The sequence below is a fragment of the Cyphomyrmex costatus genome, unplaced genomic scaffold (genome assembly GCF_001594065.2).
Source record: "Cyphomyrmex costatus isolate MS0001 unplaced genomic scaffold, Ccosl1.0 scaffold36, whole genome shotgun sequence".
Taxonomy (NCBI): Eukaryota; Metazoa; Arthropoda; class Insecta; order Hymenoptera; family Formicidae; genus Cyphomyrmex; species Cyphomyrmex costatus.
This window is the reverse complement of record NW_017277774.1, coordinates 2,624,508-2,641,329: the sequence shown is the minus strand read 5'-3', so window position 1 is coordinate 2,641,329 and position 16,822 is coordinate 2,624,508. Positions and strand designations below refer to the sequence as shown.

At 35.5% G+C, this 16,822-nt stretch overlaps 2 protein-coding genes across 7 annotated transcripts; one reads left to right on the top strand and one right to left on the bottom strand.

Moving 5' to 3' along the window:
• Positions 1-504: 504 nt before the first annotated feature.
• Iru (E3 ubiquitin-protein ligase Iruka) lies at positions 505-5,455 on the top strand. Of its 4 annotated transcripts, XM_018543066.1 has the most exons (9): positions 505-671; positions 2,640-2,771; positions 2,863-3,038; positions 3,565-3,690; positions 4,069-4,241; positions 4,674-4,789; positions 4,880-5,004; positions 5,201-5,302; positions 5,434-5,455. In XM_018543066.1, exons 1-8 carry the CDS (start codon positions 588-590, stop codon positions 5,283-5,285), a joined length of 1,017 nt encoding a protein of 338 aa, XP_018398568.1. In that variant the 5' UTR covers positions 505-587; the 3' UTR covers positions 5,286-5,302; positions 5,434-5,455. The 4 variants fall into 4 exon arrangements, with proteins under 4 accessions (XP_018398568.1, XP_018398569.1, XP_018398571.1 ...); XM_018543067.1 differs by lacking the exon at positions 5,434-5,455 and having other exon boundaries at positions 3,568-3,690; positions 5,201-5,351; XM_018543069.1 differs by lacking the exon at positions 5,434-5,455 and having other exon boundaries at positions 4,081-4,241; positions 5,201-5,351.
• A 3,212-nt stretch (positions 5,456-8,667) lies between these two features.
• Positions 8,668-15,722, bottom strand: LOC108776408 (transcription factor Sp4). 3 transcript variants are annotated; one of them, XM_018543011.1, is made up of 11 exons: positions 15,676-15,722; positions 14,492-14,659; positions 14,009-14,335; positions 12,693-13,113; positions 12,194-12,378; positions 11,951-12,040; positions 11,376-11,663; positions 11,063-11,297; positions 10,242-10,740; positions 9,843-10,137; positions 8,668-9,782 (listed from the first exon to the last, which is right to left on the bottom strand). In XM_018543011.1, exons 2-11 carry the CDS (start codon positions 14,522-14,524, stop codon positions 9,621-9,623), a joined length of 2,535 nt encoding a protein of 844 aa, XP_018398513.1. In that variant the 5' UTR covers positions 14,525-14,659; positions 15,676-15,722; the 3' UTR covers positions 8,668-9,620. The 3 variants fall into 3 exon arrangements, with proteins under 3 accessions (XP_018398513.1, XP_018398515.1, XP_018398514.1); XM_018543013.1 differs by having other exon boundaries at positions 11,376-11,630; XM_018543012.1 differs by having other exon boundaries at positions 14,492-14,583; positions 15,678-15,696.
• Between the last annotated feature and the right edge of the window lie 1,100 nt (positions 15,723-16,822).

Here is a 16,822-nt window from a genome sequence, read left to right as displayed (position 1 = left end):
TCAGAACGCACTTTTATCGATAAACATCGTTGTTAGCGCGTTCTGAATACGGGCCGATAGCTCTTCCTATATGTTTTATATATTTCTAAATAAATGTGCCTTTTCATGTTCACACTTGTTTTCAGTGTGCATTCAGCGAACTCAACAATTGAATGAGCGCTCGCTGTTATTATGGTATAATTCTTTTGGATTATCCGATTAGAATTTTTAATCTAGAAGAATACATCAATAGACTACGTTTACATGGCATTCTTAAAACAGTGTTCACGGTGCTAGAACTTCGTCAAAATTCTCGGACAAAGAAATATGTAGTCAATCAACTTATTTTTCCGTAAAAACTACATGTTGATTAACTACATTCTTGGATGTAAGATCAAGTTTCAACACCGTGGACACAAGTCTTTAAATTAGTTAATGTACGGATGTAAATAGAGGTCTCTAGGCTCGCTCAATACTTTGCCATCTAACGATTTCGTTGCACTTGTGACCGAAGCCCGAGCCGACCCGAGGCGCGTCGAACATAACCGAATAAATCGCCAACCGTAACCACGGCAAGTAGGGATGGAAAATTGAGAGACACGTAAAACATGGCGGAGGCCGTTGTGGATGGAAGTCCGATGTCTCGGTTTTTTTGCCACAAATGCAGCGTCGAAATCGAGCGTCTGCTGCCGGTAAGTGCGTCGTGACGTTCCTCGTCATCCTGGACCACTCGTTCGTACCGTGCGGCGCGGAATCGCCGCGATGGTACGTCTATTCCCGGGCTAACTGTCACCCCATGTCAAAAGATCCCATTTCTATCTCTTCTCTTTTCCCCCCTCGTCCCCGCAATAAATGTAGCTTGCCCAGTTCTCTTCCACGTCGAATGGCGAGGTCAGCGATAACGCTCTTTAATTTCCCCGCAGCTTCGCGATTTTTCGAAATTTTAACAACAATCGGTACGGTCGAATCGCATTTGTACACGTTTGTGCTGTACTAAAACCTTCCCTTCTCCCTCCCCTCCGCCGAGAGCATGTTACGCACGTTCTCGCGATCGTTGTTCCCGATGGAACCCCTCCGTCCACGAGACAGCGTGTTTTGAGTCAAACTACGACATACAAGGGCGTTCATCGACGACCTCAACTATTTTGGAATTCTCGCCTGATTAATCTGGCTCTTTATACGAAATTAATAAACGCACAAATATATGCACTAATTTGCTCTTCTTTCTTATACCATGTTATACTTTTTGTTTTATTTAGAATAAGATAATCTCATAGCCTTATATTCTAGAAGTAGTGTGTGTGTATATATACATACATATGTGTGTTATTTTGTTTACCTTATTATTCTTTTAAAGTATTTTTGATGTATGCAAAGATATTGCTGTCTCACTGTGATTAATATTATTATTGTTATTATTCGTGAAGACAATGGATTGCATATGTAAATCAATCAATTAGCGCTTAAAGATTCTTTGATATGATTGATTCTTGCTTTTAATTCTTTGTTGTATCTAAGTGTAGGAAATAATTATATTAAAGAATCATGAGTTAACCGATTAACTTTTTCTCTCTTGAACGCAGCTAACAACTTTCGACCAACCAAGTTGTATTCTACTTGAAGGCACAGTCGATATTTTGATTGTGAATTCTAATAGATAAATTTGAAAAAAAAACTAAAAATTTGTTAAAGTTTTTACAAGCTTTTATAAATTTTTGGAAGTATTTATTTAGACTTTTACATAATATAGAACAATGCAAAAATTTACATTGAAGTTTAAAGAGCCAGATTACTGACAAAAGGCAAATTCCACATAGGCAATGGAGAATTACAACAAATTCGGTCTTGTATTCTACTAAATTGGTGCATATTAAAAGCTGCTGCAAGATTAGCAAAATTAATATGAAAGCATATAAACATTTTAAACAATAAAATATGCAATTATGCTACTGAACAATATGTATGTATTGTTTTATTGTTGAAGTTGATTATAATATATGCCCCTGCATTTAGATACTTTATATAAAGCAGCCTTTTAAATATACACTAATCCAAAAAATTTTAATGTACACTAATCCAGTGTAAAAGTTTATTACTAAATTTATCACTAATAAGTGCAAGAGATTCCAAATAAGGTTAATATTTCATGTATTGTACAATAAAGTTTTTTAAGTCTGTTGATTAGCTACAGGACAGAAAGATTTTCGAATCTTTTTGTTATTTTAATTCTATCAATAGACTTAAAAAGTCTGTTGTACAACACATGGAACATACTTAATATATGGTGCTTTGCAACAAAAACCTCTTATTGTAACACAGTGATCATTTCATGTTTAACTTTAACAAAAATAAGAATGTAAAAATTTACTGTATTACACTGTTATCTGTATCTTTTGTTGGAAAGCATTTATAAAGTCCAAAATCGGGATATAAGACGTCTTATAAAATGTCTTTTAGACAGTTGTCAGAAAAATGTCTTTTAAGACATGTCCCGAATGTGGACTTTGATTTTCTGAGATATAGTCATTTTGTACATCCTTAAATTTGCAAGTGTTTAACTAATACAAGCTTGTACATATGTCCCAGGCAATCTGTCGAAGACAGACTTTGCAATTTACATTGCATAACTCAGACTCTCCTGACATTTCACTTCCAATTAGAATTACACGTGTCCACGATGTGCAAGTGGTTTCATCGAAGAGCTGGAGAGCAGCAGCAATGAGGGTAGCTCGGGCGTGGATATGAACAGCGAAGAACTGAGCGATGGGGATATCGATATCTTGACCTTGAATGTAAGTTTAAATTTAATTAAACTAGGGTTAAGAGAGAAATTATCCATCAGAAATGTTTAAACTCTGCATATATTTACTACAACCTTCACAGCGCTCCGACCGTGATCGTGATATAATAGAAATGATAATGGGTCTCTCGAATACATACACCAATCAACAGTTGAACACCAGTCAACAACCGGGTGGAGGCAATAGAAACTATGTGCTCGGGAGCAGAAGGAGGTCTAATTGGTCCCGTAATCCTCAAGATGGACGTCGCACCAGCAGGTATCTTTTCTGTACCAAACTGTCGCAAAGCAATGGTTACGTTAGTTTACTTTAGCAAAGAAAGCAATTTTGCAATTGTAATATTCTTTAATATAATTGATCTATATATTTAGATCCAGTGAGGAACTAAGGGGAAGATCAATCATATTAAAGAATTTTACAATAGTTGCAAAGCTGTCTCTGAACACAGCCATTATTTTACAACTATTGGAAATTTTCTTTGCTGAGATAGGACTATTATCCCAGATTTAAAAATATAATCCAATCAGCGCGAAGAAAACTTTAAAATAGTTATAAAACAAACATCGTGCTGAATGCGGCCATAGATGTTACATATAGTAATGCAATTTCCAAAGATCGCTAGGTAAATTGGATTTACCTGTTTGAATGTTTAACATTAAATTTGATAAATGGTAGATTTGATTTTTTTTTCTTCGTGCATCCTTTGTAAATGCAAAATTATATATTTGTTTCAATAAATATATAATGTCTCTTGTAAGGTAATGGTTTTATTTTTTTTATGAAGTAGCAATCGTAGAAGACAAGAGAGCCTACAGGTGCCTATAGAGAATTTCATACAAGATTTTATCTTCAATCTTTCGGGAGCAGCGAGTCTAAGCAACTCTGTGGGTCAAGATGCACAGCCATCGGTGTAAGTTGTTTTACATGATAATTACTTGTAATATTAGCCTGTGTAATTATAAATATAGATGCGATATATATTTATAGATCGATATTTATAACATTTTGAAATTACATATTCTCTAGAAACATATTTTTTTTATTTTCGCAATTATTTAATTTTTAATTAATAAATTAAATATTAATTTTTAATATTTAATCCTGCTTTTTTTCTTGTACATGTATTTTTATAAAAACTCTACATGAATTGTCATTAATTGTCAACATACTTTTCCAACAATGATGGCAATAGTAAATATTTAAAAAGTTCATTCATCCATGGGGGTACAAGTCATTAAACAATTTTATTTAATCTTTAGTGTTACTAAAATAAAACAAAATAATGTAGATTCAATGTTAGACTGTTCTTGGGAAATCCTGGAGATTATGTTTGGGGTCGTGATGGATTAGACGCTATTGTTACCCAATTATTGAATCAAATGGATGGTACTGGACCACCACCTTTGTCACGCAATCAGATCGATGAGATACCTACTACTACTATAACGCAAAGTCAAGTTGGTTAGTATCCAATGATATATATTGACATGTAGTTTGCGATATCTATGTACATCTATCATCTTTTAAGATCCTTATCATTTGGGAAGCAGAACGACGATATACATGCCAGAGAATTTAAATGGTTGATAAGGATCTAAAAGAAACACCAGAATATTTTCAAGTATAATATATTAAGCAATTATATTTTCATACATAGAAGTATCTTCACTTCTAACTATTCATCTGATTTATTTTATTGTAATAGTTTCTAAGCTCTCTCTCTATTCTTTTCAGCTAAACTTACACGATTCATCTTTCTTTCTCTTTTCTCTCTGTTAGAGAAAAAAAAGAGAAAAGATAAACAATTCAAAGAAGTTCAGCTAGAAAGAACAGTCCTACTTTTTCAAATTACACTTTTTGACAACAACCTTTCTTCCCTTTTTCTTTATGCAGATTGCAAGCTACAATGTTCCGTTTGTTGGGAAGATTTTAAGCTGTCCGAACCTGTTAGACAATTACCCTGCCAGCACGTCTATCACGCACCATGTATTGTACCTTGGCTGGAATTAGTAAGAGCTGAAAAATTTCCAAGTTTTTTAACAACTCGTGTATCAATACTAAAATAATCCTTTCTTTCTGTTTTTCTTTTCATTTTCTAGCATGGAACCTGTCCCATTTGCAGACAAAATTTGGGAGATCAAAATCAGGCAGAAGCAAACCAAGATGCTGGAGCCAATATAGCTGGATCGACTTTAGCCGGATCTAGTTTTGCTGCTTTGTTTAGGCAAGTCCTATAATAACATATTTATTACACTTTGTATTTTATTATTTAATTTTTCATGCAATAAAATAGATAACAGTTATTACAGAAAAATTTTAGATGGTCTTATTGTGCTATGTCTTGTTTTTGTCTTTGTTTTCTATTTACTAAATTGATAGCATTCGTAAATATTATGAATATATTATTATGTGCGATATAGGGCAGCAAATGAAGCGCACCGAACAGGACAGCCAATTAGCCGGACATCGTCTACTTCGTCATCTACTTCCTCTACTTCAGAGTAGCCGCAGTACTTGTTCAAGTGAGATATGAGTGATATTTTTCTTTCAACTATCCGATTTCATAATTTAGCCGAATGTATAATCTATTTTTAACACATTGATACCATTTGGCACTCTTTGCCTTTAGTAAGGCAATAATGTCTCTTTACAGATAAAACATGTCGACTACAAAATTCGAATCGTTATCGCTTAATCAGTCGATATTGACTCAATACGAAGTTCAATGAACTGTTTTGTTCTACGTTCAACAAATTGTATTAAATGGAATATCAGTCAAAATAGCAAAATCGTGTATTATATTGTTACATTTGTCTTTGCCTGTTACGCTATTGTAACATTCAACATTAAGATGTTACTTACGTTAAACTATATCTATGATCTAATGCCATTTGATTCACTATTTATAATACTTGATTGAATGATTATTGAAACGTTCCAGGCATTGACGAATTATATGCGTTGTTATATTTCAGTGCAAACAGGAGATTTTATTTTATGATTAAATTCAAGTGAAATAAAATAAAAAAGATACTCCGAGAAAAGACGCAACCTATAGACATTATTTATGCATAGGCAGTTTTATTTTGAGTAACGTTATTCAACGAAACTCGGATCAACAAATTTCCTGCTATTTATATAAAGTATAATTTTTACTTGTATCGCCGAGGCTCAGTTAAATTAATAAATATAAGCTTAAGGTAAGAATAAACGTGACAATTCGCGATTTTAAGGTAAATTAATAAATTTAAACGATACATCAAAAATTCTTAAAGATAAAAATATTTCTGTTTTCTTTAAAAATATATATATATACTTGGAATTAACATATCATGCGAATCAAGAAGGAAATGCAGCAATTAAAAGGCTAATGGAATTAATATAGAACATCTGCATATCGAAATTTCGTTTTCTTTCTGGAAATGTTCTAAAAATTACAAAAAAAGGACATTGACAATTATTACTTTCTTCTTCTTTAAATTTGATCATCTGACTGTTGTAACATGTATCTATTCAGGTATTCTGTACCTTGACTGTGACTATCTGAGTCTCGACGAATAAAGACGCATGAGTGTGTAACAAATTCGCTTTTTTCAGTTCTCTTAGTGCATAAAAACTGTTTGACACGTGCATTAATTCTTGTAAAACTGATTTTTACAACGCAAATACATATGAAGGAAACGCATTCGCGCATACATATACACTATATACTTCTATAGTAAAGATATTTCAGAGAATATGCGCACTCATGGAGATAAACCCTTGCATCCACAATTGTGTAGTTTGCAGCAATCGACGAAGTTACACCACATTGTATAAACATAAAATAGAATATAGCGTAAAGAAAACAATTAGAAATTGTATCTAAATTCTTCCGGCCGATGTTATTGCGTATCCAGTTGAAATGGAGTTACTTTCGCGCTACTTGTACATATGCAATGAGCAAGCATTCTGCTAGTATGCGCGTTAACAAAAAAATATCGCGCTACTATTAAACGTCTATTTAAATTTTATGTTTTGCACATTCTGTCGCCCGTTTTTCCTATTCACGATGATAAAAATGTTTGTTTTAAGAAAGTTAAATGTTACAATAGAAAGAGAGAAAGTTGAGTTTTGCATATGCAAGGCTATTGAATTTCTTTTTTAACGTGAGTTCAAAGTAAGAATGCCAATATGTGTAGAAAATATCATAGTTTACAGTATAACGAACTGTAATTTCACTTTGAACTTGTATTTCAAAAAAGATGATTCTTTGCACTTTTGCGAAACCTTATAAACAAGGCTCGTAAATTTTGCAATATTTGGAACAATTTTTGCTATCGGACACGTCCAAGATTCGAGATCGGACATTTTTTAAATTATGTTGTTCCTATATATATATATATTTATCTCTCTCTCTCTCTATCTCGTTAACTATTTCTGCAATCTCAAAATGGTACAGGACTTTTCGACTCAGTTCGGTCTACTCTACCTGCTCATGATAGGTGATTCGCTCGATTAATGACACCCTGTATATATATATATATATAATGAAAAACAACACTCACAATATTACATTGTGTTTGAGATTAACAATTGATTCAATTACAAAATAAACATACAAATTATAAGAATATAATTAATGAAAGAATGAATATTATCGATCTAATAACTAATAATATTTAAAGTAGCATTGATACGATATGAGGTTGCTTTCAGAAAAAAATGTATTTTTTTTTAATACTAGCTCTTTACGTTCCTTTTACGATACTTTTCAATGTGTCAATAATAAGCAGCGATATTTGTGTTTATTATATAAAATAAAATAGAATATTTTTCGTTTGTTATGTATGTATAATATAAAAATACAGAATTTAATGATGTTTATATACCTACATGCTTTCTAGCAGATAGTAATCTGTAAATTTATTAGTAGAGTAATATGGGACATATTTATTCGTCAATAAAGAGAGATCTAATATAATGTGAGATACATAGACGCATTGTTTTTCTCCAACACTTTTATTAGCATCTTATATCGGAAAAAACAGCAGAAACGCGAAAAAATATAATTATATATTTCCATTTCTAGAGACTTCGATATATCCACAGGCTCTAGCCAGATTTTGGTAACAGATAGATTCAATAAAAATGAAAATGGAGATGTGATATAACAGTGCGAAGTATGAAGCATCCATTTGATGAAGAGTACGAAACTTAAGATAGGAGAAATAATAGTCATTTAAAAAATATCTAAATTAATGAATACATAACTATGAATTTTTAATGACTATGATATGTCCTTATATATCTTAAATTCCGTACCTTTCACCACTAACTAGATACCGTGTACTCCGTATCATTTAAGTTTTTTACGTTTACATTCTTTCTTTTCATGCCCGTAATATCATATTTATTTCAAGACAGATAACTTTGCTAAGCGGCCGCATTATTTAAGATCTATGTACACGATTCAAATTCAGACAAAAACTCCTATAATAAAACTTATGTATAACGCGTGCGATATATTATGAAGCTGTGGCTGGTCAAAGTAACTAGATAAATTTAAAAAAAAAAAGGCTAAATATTTCTCGATTTCTTATAATATGAAAAAATGTTTACAAGTGTAAAATTTTCTCGTGCAAAATTGTATACACTGATTTACATTATATACATATATATATACATAACCGTAATAAAAAAATAGATTGTATGTTATGAAGTATCGCTATACCTACTATAAACTCGCTATACCATACGATGTTTATTTATTTTAAAACAAATAGGTCAATGCTCGACCAATGTAGCGCTAATTTCAATTTACATATTTTGTATAATTATATAATTTATACAATTTACGTTTATATAACTTAATGTGCTATATTATGCACATAACAATTTCCTTTTTTTCTTTCATTTTTACATTCTAAAAGCGCTAAAGTCTATTTAAGGTTTGTCTACCGAATGACATTTTCTCCTTTTTTCTCCAAAGTTTAATACTGAATATTGATCATAAAATTTGTATTATAATATTGGGCGCGTTCAATCGACAAAGCGGCTAGGTCTGTTTGCCGAGCAAATTGATCAGATCCACAGTTAGGAATCAATCATGTTCATTCGTTCGACAAGCATAGCTAGTCACTTTGCTCATAATATAAAAAGACAGGTGTACCATGCCTGTAGATGCACAGTTGTCCCTAAAGTAATCGCCAATCAGAAATCGCCCAGGAATGTTAGAATTCAATATAGGTGCGAAATGATATTACACATGTGCTATTATAAGAGGTTAAATCAGTTAAATACATTGCAAGGCATTTTTTTTTTAGAAAATGTATTAACGCGGATTACACTTAGGGTCATTGAGAGTACAATTTTTATTTCTCCTAACAAAACAATTAACACTACCGGCTGTAAATCAAAACCATTCCGTTATATAACAACCTTGGAATTTAAAGACGAATATACTCGTAACTGATCCGTAAAATATTTACAACTTTTTACTATAGCGACCTTTTACACATACGCACGCACACACACAGTCATCAAGTTTTTTAAGACACGATAGCTGGTCTTGACCATCTATCAATTTTCTTAAAATTTATAACTAAAATATCAGTTGTGCTTTAAAATCTCACTGTGTTGAAAGAGGATTAAAAAGCATAATATACAATTAATTTAACATTTGAATCTCGTTCTGCATTTATGGGCATTTCTTATTGACTCACTACACTCTTTACGTTACGACATGTGCGTTATGGTACATCATCTGTCTTTATAAAAAAAAAATACATCACGGCTTTACCGGCTTGAATTCGCCCAATGATACCGATATGCTGATTGTTATCTGATTTTATAAAACTTTTAGTCATTTGTTATATGACTCGACGAGTCGTTTTTTATGGATTCAATCGGCTCTGCTATGATGATGTCAGATTGCTCTTCTTTGTGTAGAGTTATCATGATTTTTTGCTCGGTGGAAGATTGGCTGTCAGATGAGCCTTCCTGCGTCGAAGTGGCTGCTTCCTGAAATTCAATAAGTAACAATGTCTCGCGTACGGTGCGTTGCAAATTTGCGGTACTTACCGTGCTCCGTATCTTTGTATGTGTTTTGATGTGTTTCGTTAAATGATCTGATCGCATAAATTTCTTTGTACATTCTGGGCATTGGAAACGTTTTTCACCCGTATGAGTTCTGCGATGCCTCTGGAGTTCGTCAGATCTAGTGAACTTTTTACCGCAAAATATCCAAGTACAGATGAAAGGTCGTTCTCCAGTGTGCCAACGTAAATGAGCACGTAAATGGCTCGTTTTTCCATATACTTTATTACATCCAGCAATGTGACATACATGTTGTCGTTTCCTGGTTATATCTCTATTTCTAAAGAAAAATATAGGAGTATATCAATGCATATATGTGACTATTGCTCATTTATGTCACAAACAAACGTTTGATTGATATGATTGAAAGAAGTTATCGCTCACCTATCGCCATCGCCGCAATTGGGACATGTACACGCGACTCTTCTACGGTGCTGTTTATTAGGATCGTTAGTGTCATTATTGGTGGGAGTACTGGGCGTATTCGATATTTGCTGTTGATGAGATACAGGTGTAGCGGACGTCGTCAAGGTCCCGTGCTGAAGAGTTTGGAGAATTTGCCATTTAGTAGGATCATTTGAGTCGAGTTGCACGGTTGGTGTAGTCGCGACGATAGGTGTGGCCGTGGTTTGAACAGTGGCCGGCAACGTTTGAACTGTAGCCGGCTGTAATGCGCTCGCCGGTATTACTTGCACATTGCCTAAACCAGGGATATTTTGCACGGGTATCGATTGTAAGAAACCATTGGTCGTATTCATTCCGGTAGTTGGCTGAATTTGCATTATATTTCCATTGTTCACATTCCTCATCACGTTACCTTGTTGTGTAGTCAAATTTGCTAGTGCGGACGCAGGTATAAGCGTTAACTGTTGCCCTTGTGTTCCTGTAAGGATTATCCACAATATTAATCGTTGTTTGCAAAATTAAAAATTACAATAAGGAAATGTATTAGAAAACATAGAATTTAGAACTTCTTAATATCTCTCCACAAATAAAATCTTCGTTAAGAGTGCACGCATACTTCGTAATTTTCAAATTTGATTTTCTCGGAAATAAAATATCGAACAAAAAAAAAAAATTATTCTACACTTTTGACTTATTTTTACACAAGGAATGGCCCTCCCCATCTGTTTGTACTGTAGATTTATTTACTATCTTATATTTATTAATACGATGTATATACATACATAACAATTTTCACTTACCTGTAATTGTAATAGGTTGCACTGTAGATTGAGTCGATTGTGTAGCAGGAATATGTATTACTTGCCCACTAGTTAATTGACTCGCATCGATATTAGTTACTTTGATGTCACCTTCTATCGTTTCGGGTGGCCTCGTTAAAGTAGATAACGTTTGCACGTCAATTTTTTGACCATCTTTTGTAGTAATAACGTTATTTCCCGTTATATTTCTTCCTAATGTACCTATACCAAGTACCTAAAAAATATGTATAGTATATAATTTTATATACATATTATTATGTTATTATAATATTCAAATTTAGAAGTATATTACTTGAACATTGCTGGGAGATGCAACGGTTGTGCTCCAAGTCGCTACTGTCGACGATGGAGTGGAGGATTGCTGCATCTGCTGTTGTTGCGATTGCTGTTGCTGCTGCTGGGACGATGTTGGCTGCTGTTGTATCACTTGCTGTACCACTTGTTGCACTTGCTGCTGTTGTACTTGAGCTTGGGCGACTTGTTGTTGCTGTTGCACCGACTGTACCACTTGTTGTTGAGTTTGTTGTTGGACGACTTGTTGTTGTGCCTGTTGATGTGCAACTTGTGTTACTTGCTGACTCTGTAATAGTATGTTAAATGTTTATCTAATAAGGTCATGATGAAAATAATGTATCGTTGATGGGGATAATTCGTAGTTGGTTGCGATTTGTAGTCAGCAAAATCCTAAGTTCAATTCCAACCTCTCTCAGCCTATGTATGTATTAAAAACTGACTCATATATATGTATATAGTTTTATATACGTACGATACATTACGATGTCTCTTGATTATGAATGAAGAATAGTACAAAGTGAATAATAATACAGTTCAGATTTTCATTCATTATTGAATCTGATTTATATTTACCTGAAGGTTTTGCAATTGCGGTAAACTAGCAATTTGCACTTGCTGAATTTGACCGTTCGGTGTAATAATCTGCGCCACTTGAGGTATTTGCTAAAATTTAAAATAATCAGAATATACATTTCATTCATATAATTTACAATATTTATCACATACAATTAAATATTAATTGATATCTATAATTATATATATGGTGTTCATTATAATGAAGCGTGAAACATTGTCACATGTCTTTGAATTACTTACTTGCATAATTTGTGGTATCATTTGCGTTGTAGGCATATTAAAAACGCTAGATAAGGATTGGACAGGAAGATGTACTGTCTGATAAACGGTTTGTCCGTTATTGGCAGTGACCGGTAATTGTACAGGTACTGCTTGCTGAACATGTTGCATAGGAAATTGCAGCGGTCTTACCTGTACACTTTGCCCTAAAATAATACATGTTATTCCATCTTAAATATGTTAAAATTGCTTAGACATACTTATTAATAAGCCTGTTCATTATTGCGTTGCTTGAAATTCCCACTTAAAATTGTTGCATTTAAAACGAGAGAAATATTTTAATGGTGAAAAGACAAGAAGCAAAGATTTTGAATGCAAAAAAGTACAAGCAACGCAAACGAATTTTATAACTGGGAAATGTTTATCATAAAAAGGAACGCATAAATTATATTACGCACATTACAGGATATTTTATAAAAAAAACATGCAATTTTATAAGCGATTGCAATGAAGAACATACCTGTTGGCAATTGAACTGTTTGTCCCGTAATATTTTGTATAATCGAAGTAGGAAAGACATTCGGTGATCTTATAAGACTAACTGGTTGTGGTGTGATAATAGTTTGCCCATTTGCTAGTTGGACCTGCTGACCAGTGAGTTGCATCTGTTGACCATTCGTAGTAGCAAATTGCATTGTTGGCTGCGTCTGATGGGCACCTGGACCCGACATTGCTGAGGATGGAATAAACAGAGCTTCCTGACCATCTATATTAACAGTCTGCATTTGTGGAATTACACTATAGCTGAGCTGCTGTTGTTGCGTTTGCTGCTGCTGGGCTTGCTGCTGCGTTTGCTGCTGCTGAGCTTGCTGCTGGCTTTGTTGTTGCTGTTGCTGCTGCTGAAGCGCTTGTGCCTGAGCACTGCTAATAATCTGAGCACCCTATAAAAGCGTGTTTATAAATTAAAATTAAGTAGAACCCACTTTAGACGATCTACATATAATTCACAATTAAATTCAGAACAGAATTCTATTTACAATTTTGCTGTAACATAGAAAATATTTAAAAAAGTAAAATACATACATATAGAAAGTATACTTATATGTGATATATATTTTCTATACGTCTATATATATTTTACTTCTTCAAATATTTTCCATGTTACATGATACGCAAAATTGTAAATAGAATCCTGTTCCGAATTTGATCACAAATTATAGATCATATAAAGTAAGCTTTAAGGGAATCCTAAAGTCATCTGTATTATTGATTAAACCATATAATTTTTGTATCGCAAATACTTTTTTTGTCGCTCACAGATTCGAAAATTCTTTTTCCAGGATTAAGTATACGTATTAATACGTGTCTGTGTCACGTCGTTACACATCATGACATTTACACCATACAAAAGCTATGCGATCTGTACTTACGAAATAGTAGTCTATAGGCAAGTAGTTTACATGAAAAAATAGCGTAAAATTCTTAAAATTAGATTTAGGCGTCTAATTAAAACGTACGATATGAAAATTTATGTATATGTCTGGCATGCATGAGTGAGATATTATACTGATGTGTCAATGACACGTAATCATCTGTGTGTAAGTGCTATTATTCAATATAACTAATCATCTTTAGGATCCCCTTAAAGAACAACGAATTTATAAACATGTACTGAAAATAAAAATTATTGATTTAACTACATTAGTTTAGTTCGTCTTTATTTCCTTCATTGGAGATTGTATGTATTTAAGTCAAATACATATAATGTATTAAATCTATAATTTTTTTCGAAATATGGCATTTTCTAATATAAATAATTGTAATCTTCTCATTTACTTGCAAAAATTGATGAGGTAGCGATTGGACAGAAATTGCTTGTGTTCTTTGCTGTTCGTGTTGCGGTTGTTGAGTTTGTAAAGGCACAAAGTTTTGCAGGGTAATAACTTGTGGCTGTTGCTGTTGTTGTTGCTGCTGCTGCTGCTGTTGTTGCTGCTGCTGCTGTTGTTGCTGAGCATCTTGCTGTTGCTGCAATTGCTGCAACACATTGGCGCTTAGAAAACGAATCTGTGGCTGAACAGATTGTTGCTGTTGCTCCAACTGTTGTTGATCTGCTTCATCTTGTTGCTGTTCAGATTCCAAAGGATCCTGCTCTTCGATTTCTTCCTACAAATAATTACAACATTTATTTTATGTTGTGGATATTATTATATTATAATAGCATTTATATTATAAGTTAGTTGTGTATAGATATTATGATAATATTATAAAAATGAAGTATTAATAATATAATAAAATAAAAAACTAATAATATAATTTTACCTGTGAAATATTCCTGTCTAGGTTTCGTTTCATGATGAATGATTTTGTTTTGCACTTTATGACAACAAATCTAATGCTTCATGTTGAGTATGCTAGGAATTCATAATATAACAACAACATTGACAGTCTTCTTGAACAAGAAACGAATCATCCACAGAAATGGTACTCCTACAAAGAAATATTATTTTTAGAGCATTGTATCTATTATTATATGATTGTTTAAAAAAACTTATATTAGGGAGTTATAGCAATTATAATTAAGATAATTGAATGAAAGAGATATATAGAAAGAATGTCTCGGATTCGCAAAAGTCAGGTTTGTTCGCATTGCATGCTCCATCATGCTCCTACTCACTCCAACGCATGGTTGTACGTTAAGAGGTTGTTGGAGCATGCGATAAATCTAGAAAAGGTTTGTTACAAAGGATTCTTATTTAAAGAAACGCAGAAAGAGAGAAAAATGAAAGGAGACAAAAAGGAGAAACATTGTTCAGTGCTAAATACACTCACACATTTGTGATATATCTTTTTTCTGTTAATCTGAATAAAAAATCTCAAATCAAGAAGCTAAATCTTCTCTAATAATTTGATCGGAGCACTAGAATTTAATACGGAGGTTTAAACAAGAAAGCTGTAGAAGAGGGAAGGAAGTTTACAAATCAAAAGAGTTAAGTCGGAGCCTCGGTTTCAGCACTGGGGATTTTACGCGGGGATTTACGAGTATTGGAGCACGTTGAAATCAAACTGACAGCAGCATGTGCAAAAGACGCTAACTCTCCTCTCTCTCTCTTTCTCTCTCGGTTTGTCTCTCTCCCTCTCTCTTTCTCTTTCCCCGACGAGGGAACAAAGAAGGCCGGTCGCCGGCAACGGGCACCCAAGGAGGACGCCCGAGAACCCGATCGAGGACCGCCTCCTTACGCCCCTGTTTCCCCACCGCCCCGACCTGATTCATAAATGTGGCACGCGCACGCGGCTCGACATGATGGCAAGGTGAGCCTCGTGTCGTCATTACCGCCCACTCGGTCATCCGCCGCTCGTTCGCGCTCTCGCGGCGGCGCGAGCGACCCGCGATAACGGGGAAGGCACGACTCGCGATGCCCAGCCTCCACCCACTTCGCCACACCGGGACTCCACCTAACATGGAAACAAACACGTGTTGCCCTCGCGGAGGGCTGCCTACTCACACTGCCAGATCATGAAAAACACCAGGTGCCAAACGTCATATGAACATCACTGCTTCAACACTAACGCGCCAATGTCCCAACTTTTGGTCCGACACGTTTCTCCGATTTGCACGACTGTACGAAAGCATGCGTCGCCACCCCTTTGAATGAGATGCGACGCGTTCGTTCACCCTATCCCGTTACTCGGCAACCAATAACTGAACAAATAACGTACCACCCGCGTCTTGTCGTACGCGAGAACGTTGCGAGCAATCGGAACGGCATCATTTACAGGTATTCAGCACCGACGTGTACCCCGCACGTCCTCGCCCCCGCATACCGAATACCCCAGTGGGAGTCGAGCGCGCGCGCGCGCGCACACCCAGACATCCGCACGTGCCACGCGACGCGCGCCGTCCGCGTCCGAGCACTATGCCGTGTAGCAACGCTATCGGTCCGCGGATCGTTTCGTGTCGTTTGATTAGTCAACGACCGAAACTCGATTCCGCTGGATATCCACGTGAGCGAGCGAAGATTATAAAGCGTCCCCAACAAGTACCCTGCCGCCACGGCCACCGTCGAACCACGAAAGCTCCAACGCTACCGTCGAACAAATTCTAGCCGACGAGTTTCCCAAACGCCACTCATCAAATCCACTGGCACGTGCACGCGTGATATACGACCACTGCTCGTGTCCCGCGTTGTCCACTTTAATTGTCCATTCGCGCTCGAACAAACACTCCACAACGAACACCAACAAATATACCGTCCTAAACGAGTGGCTAGTTCGAGAAAACACGGATGCAGTGCCAATGGGCGGTGCACAGACGGCAACGTCGCCGTTTCGCTCGACACGATGGCACGGGCTCGCAGATTGGTCGGCCGTAGCACGCGCGACCGGTCGACCAACACCACCGGCCAATCAATTCGGGCGGCAGCTCGCCGGGGCGTCGTTCGACAGGGGCGTACGCGGGAACGCTCGCGGCGGACGCCCACCCTATTAAAGGGGGCTAAACCACGCGTACCTCCTACTTTCTCTAGTCTTCCGCTTCCTCCCACCTTTCACCTAGCGTAACCGACCGCGGATGAACAACTCGTGTGATAGGGCACGTGTCGCTAATGTGATTCGCGATTTTTCGGGGGTGTTCCTTGATAATTGATGATCCTC

What these genes read in the sequence shown, in the direction of transcription:
- LOC108776408 (XM_018543011.1), bottom strand. Translation starts at nt 14,524, where the DNA reads ATGAAACGAAACCTAGACAGGAATATTTCACAG. An exon ending in TACCTCATCAATTTTTGCAA is followed by an intron (nt 13,114 to 14,008) that starts GTAAATGAGAAG and finishes ACGCTTTTATAG; the next exon opens with GGTGCTCAGATTATTAGCAG. An exon ending in ATACAAAGATACGGAGCACG is followed by an intron (nt 9,783 to 9,842) that starts GTAAGTACCGCA and finishes ATTGAATTTCAG; the next exon opens with GAAGCAGCCACTTCGACGCA.
- Iru (XM_018543066.1), top strand. Translation starts at nt 588, where the DNA reads ATGGCGGAGGCCGTTGTGGATGGAAGTCCGATGTCTCGGTTTTTTTGC. An exon ending in TCGATATCTTGACCTTGAAT is followed by an intron (nt 2,772 to 2,862) that starts GTAAGTTTAAAT and finishes CAACCTTCACAG; the next exon opens with CGCTCCGACCGTGATCGTGA. An exon ending in AGTTTTGCTGCTTTGTTTAG is followed by an intron (nt 5,005 to 5,200) that starts GCAAGTCCTATA and finishes TGTGCGATATAG; the next exon opens with GGCAGCAAATGAAGCGCACC.